Here is a 14462-nt window from a genome sequence, read left to right on the forward strand (position 1 = left end):
ATTACACAGGTCCACCTTGTGCTGGGGACAATAGAAGGCCACTCTAAAAAGTAGTTTTGTAACAACGCCACAGATGTCTGAGGTCGAGGGAGCGTGCAATCCACCAGAGGTGTTGCCAAATAATTGTGTTCATGTCTCTACCATAAACAGCCGCCAATGTCATTTCAGAGAGTTTGGCAGTACGTCCAACCAGCCTCACATGTAACCATGCCAGCCCAGGACCTCCACATCCTGCTTTCACCTGCGGGATCATCCGAGACCAGCCAGTCAGACAGAGGATGAAACTGGGTTTGCTCAACCGAAGAATTTCTGCACAAACTGTCAGAAACAGTCTCAGGGAAGCTCATCGTCCTCACCAGGGTGTTGACCTGACTGCAGTTCAGAGTCGTAACAGACATCAGTGGGGAAATGTTCACCTTTGTTGGCCACTGGAGAAGTGCACTCTCCACAAAAGAATCCCGGTTTCAATTGTTCCGGGCAGATAGTGTATGGCTTAGTGTGGTTGAGCAGTTTGCTGATGTCAACATTGTGAACAGAGTGACCCATGGTGGCAGTAGGGTTCTGTGAAATCCATAGATTAGGGCCCAATTTAACTGATTTCCATATCTGAACTGTAACCCAGTAAGATCTTTGAAATTGTTGCATTTTTATTCAGTATAGCTCTATTGGACAAGTTCAGGTGGAAACTGTGATTTAATCACGGAGCGCACTCTGTAGGCAGCAACACAGCAGACTAGCCATTAGCAGTCAGCTGAAGTCATACAGGGTTCTGATGGAACAAACACTAGAAAGCTAGCCACATTACAGAGCAATTCAGTTTAAGTGGCAGATAGGGGCAGAGACTGATGGAAGAAATGTATGATACAATCCGTCACTGGTCAGACTTAAATTATTCTGCAGTCTTTCAAAAGGCACACCAATTGTGAAGCTGACAATTTTGTACTGCCAGTTCTCAGCTCTCCCCCTCTACCGGGGGTTTGGATTGAGGAGTCATCTAGTGACGTGGACCTGGTGCCTGAGCAGAGCCCTGCGCTTTGAAGAATCAATGGTGGGGGACTTGTCACTCACAGGTCAGGAAAAGTTCACGTCAATGCAAGTCAACCTGCACACCCGTTGTGGCACTAGGTCTGTAAACTGACATCACACAAAATGGTTTATGCCAAAATGTGCGTCACTGGTTCCGGTTGCATTCTTTGGCATCATTAAAATGCAACCGAGTCATTACCTCCCTCTGATCAAGAGACACGACCCAAGCCGTATTTACACTAAGGACTGATGCAGGGTGATTGATCACCCTGACAGGTCATTACTGATTTAGTTGGAGAAACTAGGTGGCACAATCCCATCGTCCCTGAACATTTAGACAAACAACTTCAAATGATTTATTTATATATATTGGGTCAGGTCTGATCAGGCAAAGGATGCAAACAAAACTCAAGTGCTTCTATACAGGAAAACAATGAGACAAATAGCTTTATATGTACCATAAAAAAATGTTTTAAATCATTCAAGATCTCAGTTTAGTGCAACTAAAAGAGCAATGGTACTTCACTAGTATTTACAACTTAACTTCAATATAGTACTACGGCACTTTCAGACTACAAGATAAACCCTTGACCACAGTGACCTCTGGCTGTGTGACCTCCACAGGGCCTCGCTCTGCAGGGAAGGAGGATTGAGGCTTGATGCTGAAGAAGTCACACAGGTTGACCTCCGATTCCACAAAGTGAGGGATTTTGCGCCCGTTGAAGAGGCCAACCTCCACCGTGGCCCGTTGTGACACCCTCATGCGCAATGCGAAGAGGCGCCGCAGGTCGTCCTCCATCAGGGGCAGCTGGTGGCCTTCCAGACGCTTCTGCCAGTCCTTCTTGGGTCGCTTGCGCTTCTGCTACAGAGAGAAAAACAAGACGCGACAGAGGAAAATGGATTTCGGAGGTATAAAATGTTTAGTGGAACAATTCACCACTACAACTGTTCAGAACGGTCATTAACTTTAACTGCCCAGTAGACAGGAAGCCTGTGTAGAAGGACTTCAGTTCCTGTAGAGGCTTCAGAGCCAGACAAATTGAGACAAGACCGACATTGTGTGAATCAACACCACCCCTCCGTCGAGCCCCACTATGCCCAAAGCTGCTATAGATTCCCATCAATCTACCAGACATCTAAGGGACTCCACTTTCAACTGGTTCAAAGACATGGTTCAGGGCACACATACAGACCAATGATCACCTGGCCAGAGCCAGACACTCAGCACTCCAAACAGTAGACCCACGTCATCTTACCCACGGAGGATAGTTGGACTAAAACCATGCTCACCTTCTCTGGGTTGGCATCTGGGTCGTGGTGAGCCAGGTGTCTGCTTAGGCTCTCCTGGAAGATTGAACAGAGATGTTCATCACGACAACGATGGAGTACAAACATTATGACAGCAGCAAAGTATGAACATCGAATCTATTCTAAACATTTATACCGTTCCAGCGCCACAATGACAAACATCTCCATCCACTACATGGACAAATTTCTTGCGATTAAAATGACATTTTGTCCACGGGGAGGTGATAGAAAATAATCCACTAGTAGTTAATTGACAAGACATTCAGTGACGACTTAGAATTTCATGAGGCTGCTTCGCATGCAGCGATTGAAACCCAACTGCATGTCGTCACTGTAGAAGATGAGACAGTTATGGATGCGTGTTCTTAGTAAGACAGCTGACAGGCAGGCTGAAGAGGCAGCTTAGGGCAGAAAGCTACAAGTGTGTTCAATAGAGAACAGCAAACTAGACCGCCTAACATCAGGAATGGGCATCTCCAGTCGTCAGGGACCGGAGCGGTGTCACCCCCCCCTAGCAAACAGCTGATTAATTGCATTCCAAACACATAATTGTTGGAGTGGTGTGTTAACTTAGGCAAAAGTGGGACACCAATCAGCCCCCCCCCCCCCTCCCTGAGACTGGAGTTGCCCAACCCTCATCTAAACAAATAATATGCCTAAGACAATGGAAAGGGCAAACAGTTCCACTATACCTAGGGCCTTGAATGACTCAATGCCCTCTGGAAAGTTCACACATTTGTATAATTTAACTGCAAACGCTTACCTGGTCAGATAAAAGGAACCCTTAACCAGGGGAGCAAGGGAAGTTTGACAACTAGGGTCTGTACTCCAAAAGAGTGAAAGTCTCAGTAGGAGTGTTGATAGAGGATCAGTTTCACCTTAGAGCATATTGAACTGCAGGACCTGATCCTAGAACACCAGTCTCCCTCCGTCGGAACACAGGCCCCACAGTACATACCCGCATGGCAAAGGTCCTGTGGCAGTCGCGGAAGTAGCAATGGTACTTGAGGATCTGCAGGTGGGCCTTGCGGATGTGTTGCTGCAGGTTGAAGGTAGTGGAGAAGTAGGCCCAGCAGGACAGGCTTCTGCAGGACGTGGGTCTGCTTGTGTCTATGCAGAGAGTCCACATGCTTAAACACCTTCTGGCACAGCTTACAGGTGAATGTGGCTGCAGGGACAGGAGAGAGGCAAATGTCACTACTGGATTCCTGCCCAACAAGTTGTCCATTAGTCAAAACAGATGGTATGAGCAGGCAGCTGGTGGCAGAGTAAAGGATATGAATGTTCGACACGGAAGGTTAACAATAAAGTAAACTTCCCCTTAATTGCATTAATAGTCAGCCAACACATCTTAGGCCGTTTCCCCTAAACACTGTCACAATAGAACGAGCAGGGTAGAAGGCAGGACATTTACAGAAGTGGTAGAAGACAGAGGAAAAATATTCAAAAGTGTGAAAACAATGACAGTCGAACAGTAAAGGCAGGTTGGCCTGGACTGGTACAGTAATTTGTGCTTTTTGTAGTCCTTCAGTAACAATGCCAGTTCAGGGGGTTTGGCGGGGTGCTTACCTGGGTGTTTGGCCATGTGCTTGTGCATTTTACCCCAGGTTTGCTCAAAATGATTGCATTCAGGCTGTGGGCAACGGTAACCTGCAGAGTGGGAATGATGTATGGGCAGTGTTAGGTTAAGAGTCAATGACAACTGCTACCGTCATCTTCCTCAACGTGATCAAGACAAAGGAGATTGTGGACTACAGGAAAAAGAGGACCGAGCACACCCCCATTCTCATCAATGGGGCTGTAGTGGAGCAGGTTGAGAGCTTCAAGTTCCTTGGTGTCCACATCACCAACAAACTAACATGGTCCAAGCACACCAAGACAGTCGTGAAGAGGGCACGATGAAACCTATTCCCCCCTAGGGGACTGAAAAGACTTGGCATGGGTCCCCAGATCCTCAAAAGTTTCTACAGCTGCACCATCGAGAGCATCCTGATTGGATGCATCACTGCCTGGTATGGCAACTGAGCGGAGCTACAGATGGAAGTGCGAACGGCCCAGTATATCCCCAGGGCCGAGCTTCCTGCCATTCAGGACCTCTATACCAGGCGGTGTCAGAGGAAGGCCCTAAAAATTGTCAAAGACTCCAGCCACCCTAGTCATAGACTGTCCTCTGCTACCACACAGCAAGCGGTACCGGAGCGCCAAGTCTAGGTCCGAGAGGCTTCTAAACAGCTTCTTCCCCCAAGCCATAAGACTCCTGAACAGCTAATCAAATAGCTACCCAGACTATTTGTATTGCGCCCCCCCCCCCCTTTAATTAATTACTTCTTACTTATCTCAGACATATTTTTTTTTAAACTGCATTGTTGGTTAGGGGCTCGTAAGTAAGCATTTCACCGTTGTATTTGGCGCAAGTGACTAATAAAATTTGATCGTGATACAAAATGTGAGATCTTTGAATTGATTGACGCAAGACAGGACAGCAATAGAAGACCGACAAACAGGCGAAGGGACAAACCTGCATGTTTCTTCTCATGGGCTTCGCGAGCGACAAGCGTGTCAAACCTGACTCCACATCCTCTCTTTGAACATCTGAAGAGAAAACCAGGGACCAAATAATTTAACCTTTAATCTACTAAAACACACACTTGTGTTTTAAATAGAGAGTATGCGTCAACAGCTTAGGCCTTGTGCAATTTTCAAAGGCTATAAGGCCTACAGGATCAATTAAAGATTGTGATTTACTTGAAACCAGAAGATATTCCATGCTCCCTCAAATGTAATTTATACACCCTCCGTTTCTTGAATGTCAATAAGCAATTTGGGAAACTGCACTGCACATGGGGAAAATTAAGCAAGTCAATATAACATTCAGCACATTAAGATGGTAAATAAAAGGAAATGGTTTCTTAAATGGCAAGAACACATTTCATAACATACACATGCCAGGGCCAAAGGGATCCGTTAAAAGGGGAATAGAGGATACTGAAAGTGGGCAAGCTCCAAATAGCAACGTGGTTATTTGGCGCCATCTAGTGGACTAGAACCTTAAAGTACTTGTCCTTTTCGCCGTGGGCATAATGGGCATGTCTCTTCAACTTGTCCCCGTTGAAGAAAGCAGTTGTGCAAACTCACAAATGTGCATCTTTTGGGTGAAACATTAACTAGTGTGAATTAAATCTCAAACTATAGCCTAACCCATGGGTACGAAATGAAACGTAAACTGAAATTAACACCTGAATTTTTTTCACCCCGTTGTGGCAAAGTGCGTGGCGGCTCAGGTGAGATTTCCGTGAGAAACGACGGCCACATTCAGCCACTTCGCATTGAAAAGGTTGCTGAGAAACGAAAACCAATAGGGCAATAAATTATAGTTTCATTGCCTCCTGAAAACAGTCGTCTATTCGGTTACACACTGTCAATCAAGAGGAGAGTGTTCCCCACGCCAACAACTCTTGTAGCCTCTAAGAGTGCATTGAGGTGAATTGACCCAGGTTGCACGTGAGCCGAATTAATTGCTAAAGTCAGGTGTCAGTGTTTGCACAATCTGCTCTGGACAAGTCCGGTCCTGGAGTGTCTCAACAAAATTAAATCAAAATATTTAGGCTGACTTCATTCAGTGTCCAGAAAAATGGATTTGCACGATATGCATATATTTAATGAGATTTCACCTCATTTGCATATTTTAATAAAGTGTTTACTTGAATGTGTAATATAAAATAGTCTTATATTTGTGTCTACATTCAACTGGTAAAAGTTGATTATGATATGATCAAGGTTGAAAAAATTACCCTATGAATTAAATGCAACAAAACTTGATTTATAAAAAGCAATCTATTAATTATGGTTTTTGAGCACTATAATTTGTGAGCATGATAGCTGTAATTGTTGTTTATTGTTGACACAGCTTGTTTGCCATGAGCTAGTCAGCGTTTCTCAACAAGTTCAAAGCGCATGAATGCATTCAACTCATATTTACTACTCCACAACTGGAAATGACTAACTTCCCACTTGGTTATGAATATGAATGCAGCATTAGGCAGAACGCAAAGTTGGCAAGTGTATCTCAGTCATGGCCTTAGTGCACTCCAGCTATACGGGCTCTCCTGAAGTAGAAGGATGGTCTGGGTGGCCCATGGCCTGGGTAGCTGAGGAGGAGATATTCACTTTCGAGTTCTCATTTTTAGCACACAAATCTGAGGAACCAACATCACTATACTGAGAGTGTTTCCATTTTTAAAATGACATATTTGGGTATTTTTGGAGTATTTGTACATGTTTTTTCAGAGCCCCCGTACTGCACGATGAAGATGAGGAAGGGAATTGCCGATTGGGGTAAGTGTCTCAAAAATAAGTGAAATCACCAAAAAAGTGGTCTTCTTGGGTCCAAAAAGTTGGACCTGGACCCAAACAGACCCGATCATCAAAAACAAAAAGGAGGACGTTGACCGGAGAAAATCAGACCTGAACCCGAATAGACCCGACGACAACCAGACCTAGACTCGACCTGTATCTAACTGGTTCCGGGTCTAGACCAGAACCGATTGGAACCGAGTGACCCAAAAATCAGCCAAGTTGCTCTTTTTGTTAATAAATATGTATTTATATGTTAATAAATATGTAAATAAATTCACCATATTAGCGTAAAATAAATATGCTATAGGCTATACAAAGCTGTGGTCAGGCCCATTCGGGTCCACTCAGGTCTATCAGCTACCAGGACCCGACCCATACCCGAGGGAGAAGATAGAATTTTGGACCCAGACCCACTCGGTACCCGGGCCAGGTCTCTGGTATTCGGGTTCAGTCAGAATAGTGAAGACCTATAGTCTGGACCCTTCTATAACATTCCATTTAAATCAAAAATGTTGATTTGGTTGTAAAAAAAGCAAAATTCTCCTTTAATGAAATGGCACATTATGGCATGATTATTATTCTGTGCACAACAATAGCCCTCCGTTCTGCACATTCAGCTTTATCTGTATGACCATCTAAGACATCCAGCTTTACATGGAGTCACCTCAGGGCACTTCTTATCAGCTCCAACACACACACAGCCTGCTAGTCAAGCCCACTTCTTCCAACAATAGCTTGTCATCGCTCTTCACTGTCCCATTTCCCGATGTGTGCCTGCAGCTTCTGTGTCTCCTCGTGGTAGTGGACAGCTGGAGATAGGGAGGTAGAATGGCGTCTGTATTTACCATACACACCTCTGGGCACAATGGTTGCACCATGTCCTGCTATTAGATACCACTTTTCAATTGCTGTGTGGATCTCCATTTTGTTCACTACAATACATTCTGTTAGTGAGTTTAGCTGCACCAGAATAATGACCAATATGTAGGCCCCTGGACAATGAAAGTCCATTTCTATAGGATACTGCAGACTATTGTGTTTTCTCTGAAGAAAATTTTCCCCACCTCATCCATCCATGGATGAACCTATCTATTCAGGATCTTCATGAATTACTCGTGTTGACTCGATGAAATCCATAAGTCCTCATAGAAAAATGAATGAACACACAAAACCCTACTATTTTTTACCTCAATTGGCACCTTGGTACCCGGGTTGTCGCATCCGCTCTTGTGCAGATAGAGAACTGCATGGCAACGGAAGGACGCTTGGAGATAGAATGAGGGGAGGGTACAATGGTCCCACGTGTCCTCATCACCGCAGACCCAACGCAATTCTGTTCATTTTCTATCTACCATTTCCACATACCGCAGATTCGCATACACTCATGCATACATACAGCTTACACACGCACAATCATGTAGGATGTATGCATACGTGCACTCAAATCTCCCCATTTGACCTATTCTACATAATCTAGGCTAATTTGCCAATTCCAATATTGATCGGCTCTGGCATAGGCTATTAGGCCTGTTTCTTTTTTCATTTGGTGATAGGCTATTTAATTCAATTGCCTGATATCGGTGAGACTGTATGCTACGAGTTGAATGGGGAGATGAGAGGACGAGCGTCAGCTGTCAACCAGATTCATTCGGTGTTTTTTCTCTCTCGCCATAATCGTTTGAGCATCGGTTTTCTTTTTATCTGCGCCTGTTACATTGTAACGCACTCGATGTTAATTTGGGGGAATATGTGAACATCATGCTGGCGGTGTGGTGCTTGGTCTTTGCTGCAGTGGGCGAGAGGCTTGCGGTGTCAGGTAAGAGGGATGACGGGAGAGGGAGGAATCACCCTTTTCATTTCCAAGTTTACCCCTGCCCAATGTAGGCTTTCCCCAATTTTTGCATCTGCAATCACTTCTTCCTCTGTAGACTAGTCTACAATAGTGTGTGTGGGGGTAGCGCGCAGCTGGAGATAGTTGCCCCTGTGCCAAGAACGTAGTGTTTTTAATAAGATCCCTCTCCTTCAGCTCTACGGATGCGGTAGATTTGCTGCATCAACACATTTTCACCGCAGCGCTGTCGCCTTTTATATCAAGGTCTTGCACGTACTGTAGAACCAGCGCCTGACGCGGTGCCATATCAGCCTATTTATGTCAAATATATTTTTTTTAAACAATAAGTATCTTTTTTTCTGTGTGATAAACCGTGTGTGGTTTAAAGTTGGCAGTTATCAGGTCTCCTGCGTTACAGGCGACGGCAGGTCGACTTTGCTGCGGGATGCGAGTTTGTGGGATTGGTTCTCGCCAGAGGAGCGGAGAGACAGTAGCGACATTGCGGTCGAAGTCGCCTATCCAAAGCGTCTGGTGCAGCAGATGGAGTCGGAGGAAGAAATGTCCCACGGCCATTTGGATACTCGCATGAAGAATACCACGGGAGGTACCCCCGTAAGTATAGACCACTGTCTGCAATGGAGAAGGGGGTGTGGCAACCCGTTCTTATTGGGGTGTTATTTATTCGTTTTCGTTCTCTCTTGCATTAAATTCCCAGTTCATTGTTGACACTGTCATGGTTTCTCCCCACCCAAATTACTTGTGCGAACCCTGTCTTGCCTGTTTTGGCCTGTCTCTTGTGTTCAAGTGTATCATAAAATCCATCCCAAACTGCACAAGTCTGTCATCAGGCCCATAATGCCCTAACTTCCACTCTGTGACTTCCACTCTGTGACTTCCACTCTGTGACTTCCACTCTGTGACTTCCACTCTGTGACTGACACTCTGTGACTGACACTCTGTGACTGGCAGGTGTGCTGTTCTTACTCTGAACCTCCAGGTGTCTTCAGCTTGCTTCTTTATACACTGAACAAAAATGTAAGTGCAACATGTGTGTTGGTCCCATGTTTCATGAGCTGAAAAAAAGAACCCAGAAATGTTCCATATGCACAAATAGTTTTTTTCTCTCACAATTTGTGCACACATTTGTTTTACATCCCTGTTAGTGAGCATTTCTCCTTTGCCAAGATAATCTATCCACTTGACAGGTGTGGCATATCAAGAAGCTGATTAAACAGCATGATCATTACACCTTGTGCTGGGTACAAGAAAGGCCACTCTAAAATGTGCAGTTTTGTCACACAACACAATGCCACAGATGTCTTAAGTTTAGAGGGAGCGTGCAATTCACATGCGGACTTCAGGAATGTCCACCAGAGCTGTCGCCAGATAATTTAATGTTAATTTCTCTACCATAAGCCAATGTCATTTTTAGAGAATTTGGTTGTACGTTCAACTGGCTTCACAACCGCAGTATTTGCATTGTGTGGGTGAGTGGTTTGCTGTTATGAACAGAGTGCACCATGGTGGTGGTGGGGTGATGGTATGGGCAGGTATAAGTAACGTACAGGCAACGAACACAATTGCGTTTTATCGATGGCAATTGGAATGCACAGAGATACCGCAATGAGATCCTGATGCCCATTGTCGTGACATTCATCTGCTTCTGGAAGCTGAAAATGTCCCAGTACTTTCATGGCCAACATACTCACCAGACATGTCACCCATTGAGCATGTTTGGGATGCTCTGGTGTCTGGATCAACGTGTACAACAGCGTGTTAAAGTTCCCGCCAATATCCAGCAACTTCACACAGGCATTGAAGAGGAGTGGGACTACATTCCACAAGCCACAGTCAATAGCCTGATCAACTCTATGTGAATGAGATGTTTTGCACTGCATGAGGCAAATGGTACTGGCTGGTTTTCTGATCCACGCCTCTATCTTTTTTTATATATATCTGTGGCCAACAGATGCATATCTGTATTCCCAGTCATGTGAAAGCCATAGATTAGGGCCTAATGAATTTATTTCAATTGACTGATTTCCTTATATGAACTGTAACTCAGTAAATCTTTGAAATTGTTCCATAGTGCGTTTATATTTTTATTTTGTATACAGTGGGGCAAAAAAGTATTTAGTCAGCCACCAATTGTGCACGTTCCCCCACTTAAAAAGATGAGAGAGACCTGTAATTTTCATCATAGGTACACTTCAACTATGACAGACAAAATTAGAAAAAAAATCCAGAAAAACACATTGTAGGATTTTTAATGAATTTATTTGCAAATTATGGTGGAAAATAAGTATTTGGTCAATAACAAAAGTTTATCTCAATACTTTGTTATATACCCTTTGTTGGCAATGACAGAAGTCAAATGTTTTCTGTAAGTCTTCACAAGGTTTTCACACACTGTTGCTGGTATTTTGGCCCATTCCTCCATGCCGATCTCCTCTAGAGCAGTGATGTTTTGGGGCTGTTGCTGGGCAACACGGACTTTCAACTCCTTCCAAAGATTTTCTATGGGGTTGAGATCTGGAGACTGGCTAGGCCACTCCAGGACCTTGAAATGCTTCTTACGAAGCCACTCCTTCGTTGCCCGGGCGGTGTGTTTGGGATCATTGTCATGCTGAAAGACCCAGCCACGTTTCATCTTCAATGCCCTTGCTGATGGTAGGCTTTGTTACTTTGGTCCCAGCTCTCTGCAGGTCATTCACTAGGTCCCCCGTGTGGTTCTGGGATTTTTTCTCGCCGTTCTTGTGATAATTTTGACCCCACGGGGTGAGATCTTGCGTGGAGCCCCAGATCAAGGGAGATTATCAGTGGTCTTGTATGTCTTCCATTTCCTAATAATTGCTCCCACAGTTTATTTCTTCATACCAAGCTGCTTACCTATTGAAGATCCAGTCTTCCCAGCATGGTGCAGGTCTACAATTTTGTTTCTGGTGTCCCTTGACAGCTCTTTGGTCTTGGCCATAGTGGAGTTTGGAGTGTGACTGTTTGAGGTTGCGGACAGGTGTCTTTTATACTGATAACAAGTTCAAACAGGTGCCATTAATACAGGTAACGAGTGGAGGACAGAGGAGCCTCTTAAAGAAGAAGTTACAGGTCTGTGAGAGCCAGAAATCTTGCTTGTTTGTAGGTGACCAAATACTTATTTTCCACCATAATTTGCAAATAAATTCATTAAAAATCCTACAATGTGATTTTCTGGATTTTTTTTCTCATTTTGTCTGTCATGGATGAAGTGTACCTATGATGAAAATTACAGGTCTCTCTCATCTGTTTAAGTGGTAGAACTTGAACAATTGGTGGCTGACTAAATACTTTTTTGCCCCACTGTATATATTTAACTATAACCAATGGCATTACACCCTATGTTGGGGCACAATATCTGGGACTTGAACCCAAAACCTTCTGACCAACTGTACTCACCCACTATGTCACCCCAAGCCACAGATTCAGAATTACAGTCCACCGGAGAGAAGAGTATCCGACAGAGATCTGAAACCGAAGCCTGTTATGTGAATGTGATTCTATCTGCTTGGCCTGATGATAAAAGGCTCTGTGGGGTGAAATATTCAGATCTCTCATGGAGGGCTCCTATCTCCTCCATTCCTCTATTATTCAATGGTGTGTTGAAGTAAACTCAGAAAAAAAGAAACGTCCTCTCGCTGTCAACTGCGTTTATTTTCAGCAAACTTAACATGTGTAAATATTTGTATGAACATAACAATATTCAACAACTGATACATCAACTGAACAAGTTCCACAGACGTGTGACTAACAGAAATTGAATAATGTGTCCCTGAACAAAGCGGGGTCAAAATCAAAAGTAACAGTCTGTTTCTGGTGTGGCCACCAGCTGCATTAAGTACTGCAGTGCATCTCCTCCTCAAGGACTGCACCAGATTTGCCAGTTCTTGCTGTAAGATGTCACCCCACTCTTCCACCAAGGCACCTGCAAGTTCCCTGACATTTCTGGGGGGAATGACCCTTGCCGCCACCCTCCGATCCAACAGGTCCCAGACTTACTCAATGGGATTGAGATCTGGGCTCTTCGCTGGCCATGGCAGAAAACTGACATTCCTGTCTTGCAAGAAATCACACACAGAACGAGCAGTATGGCTGGTGGCATTGTCATGCCGGAGGGTCATGTCAGGATGAGCCTGCAGGAAGGGTACCAAATAAGGGAGAAGGATGTCTTACAAGCCCTCAGTCCAGCCTCTCTCAGCCTATTTCGGACAGTCTGAGCACTGATGGAGGGATTGTGCGTTCCTGGTGTAACTCGGGCAGTTGTTGTTGCCATCTTGTACCTGTCCCGCAGGTGTGATGTTCGGATGTACCGATCCTGTGCAGGTGTTGTTATACGTGTTCTGCCGCTGCGAGGACGATCAACTGTCTGTCCTGTCTATCTGTATCGCTGACTTAGGCGTCTCACAGTACAGACATTGCAATTTATTGTCCTGGCCACATCTACAGTCCTCATGCCTCCTTGCAGCATGCCTAAGGCAAGTTCACTCAGATGAGCATGGACCCTAGGCATCTTTCTTTTGGTGTTTTTCAGAGTCAGTAGAAAGGCCTCTTTCGTGTCCTAAGCTTTCATAACTTTGACCTTAATTGCTTGTCTTAACAACCGCTCCACAGGTGCATGTTCATTAATTGTTTATGGTTCATTGAACAAGCATGGGAAACAGTGTTTAAACCCTTTGCAATGAAGATCTGTGAAGTTATTTGGATTTCTATGAATTATCTTTGAAAGACAGGGTCCTGAAAAAGGGACTTTTATTTTTTCACTGAGTTTATGTCCCCATCAGTGATTCAACAGGCCTGTGTGAGAAGTGCTACTTGGGCTAAAATCTCCACTGGTACAAAATCCCCCTCTTTTTCCCCCCTTTTATCTCTACCTCACCCTCCAACCCCTTTCTTTAAAGAAAAAAATCATACACCCGCTCTCTTTCTCTGAAGAGGAAGTTGTAAGTGGGATTGATGGTGTGGTTCTATGTAGGTCTACGTCTATCAGTGGGACACCAGAGATCAATGAGTTAACAAGATAACTCACCTAAATATTCGGAAATAACTTCATTTGTTTTAAGGATAAGCTTGAAATGAGTATGGTTGAAGTGATTCAACAACCAAAAACACATTTCTAAGTTAAGCTCTTAAAGAATCAGAAAATCAATAGCTATTTCTGGTTGTTTATCAATGTTACCTGGCTAACTTATTGATCCTGCTTTGTAATATACCCTTCTGGTGGGTTGAGTGTTGAGTTAAGTTGGTTGAGAGAATCATTACACTCATCTGGAGATAAATCTGGCGCTGATTACGCTGCTTGGTTTAACCTACCGTGGGATGTGATTGAAATATTTAAAGAGGCTCATGGGTATTTGGATGGGGATCGTGTAAAATCCCGGTGCTGTTGTTTTTGGAGATGTTTTTGTGAAGTGGTTTAATTGGTAAAGGGTGATATTTTTACTTAATTAGAAGGGTTCTGTTGGTTACATGTCATCATTTTTTTTGTCTTAGTTCTCTTTTTTTGTAGTTCTCTTTTTCTTCTTTTTTTTATAGAGGATTCTAAATAAGTTTAGATGGAATATTCCTAGCTGTCATTCTGACTCATGAATTGATCAACTATTCCATAGGTAAACTTTGATTCCAAGTTGTACATTACATTACATTTAAGTCATTTAGCAGACGCTCTTATCCAGAGCGACTTACAAATTGGTGAATTCACCTGTACAGCCTACTGTTTCCTCAGATGTCTTTTTTTAATCAATGGACTGGAAGTGAAGATACATCTGTTTCTACAGCATGTTTCAGATTTATTTGTTTCAGATTTATTTACAATCACTGGTTGTTACTGAGTAATGAACCTGCTATCACAAGGTTCCCAGAGGACTGACTTTGGCATTAGAACAGTATCAAGATGCCTTGATGTTACAGA

General features: G+C 43.9%; 1 protein-coding gene and 1 pseudogene across 3 annotated transcripts in view; one reads left to right on the forward strand and one right to left on the reverse strand.

The window, feature by feature from the left end:
• Positions 1–1582: 1582 nt before the first annotated feature.
• On the reverse strand, positions 1583–8068 carry LOC135554865 (P43 5S RNA-binding protein-like; annotated as a pseudogene).
• The window catches only part of LOC135554021 (disintegrin and metalloproteinase domain-containing protein 11-like), a 28798-nt gene continuing 22397 nt past the window's right edge, over positions 8062–14462 (forward strand). Inside the window, exons 1-2 of one of the 3 annotated variants that reach the window (XM_064986018.1) lie at positions 8062–8506; positions 8910–9133. In XM_064986018.1, coding sequence (XP_064842090.1) covers positions 8449–8506; positions 8910–9133 — 282 coding nt within the window. In that variant the 5' untranslated portion in view covers positions 8062–8448. Of the gene's footprint in view, positions 8507–8764; positions 9134–14462 lie in introns of those variants that run through there. The other 2 variants (XM_064986017.1, XM_064986016.1) reach the window with 2 other exon arrangements.

Source organism: Oncorhynchus masou, chromosome 14, assembly GCF_036934945.1.
Source record: "Oncorhynchus masou masou isolate Uvic2021 chromosome 14, UVic_Omas_1.1, whole genome shotgun sequence".
Classification (NCBI taxonomy): domain Eukaryota; kingdom Metazoa; phylum Chordata; class Actinopteri; order Salmoniformes; family Salmonidae; genus Oncorhynchus; species Oncorhynchus masou.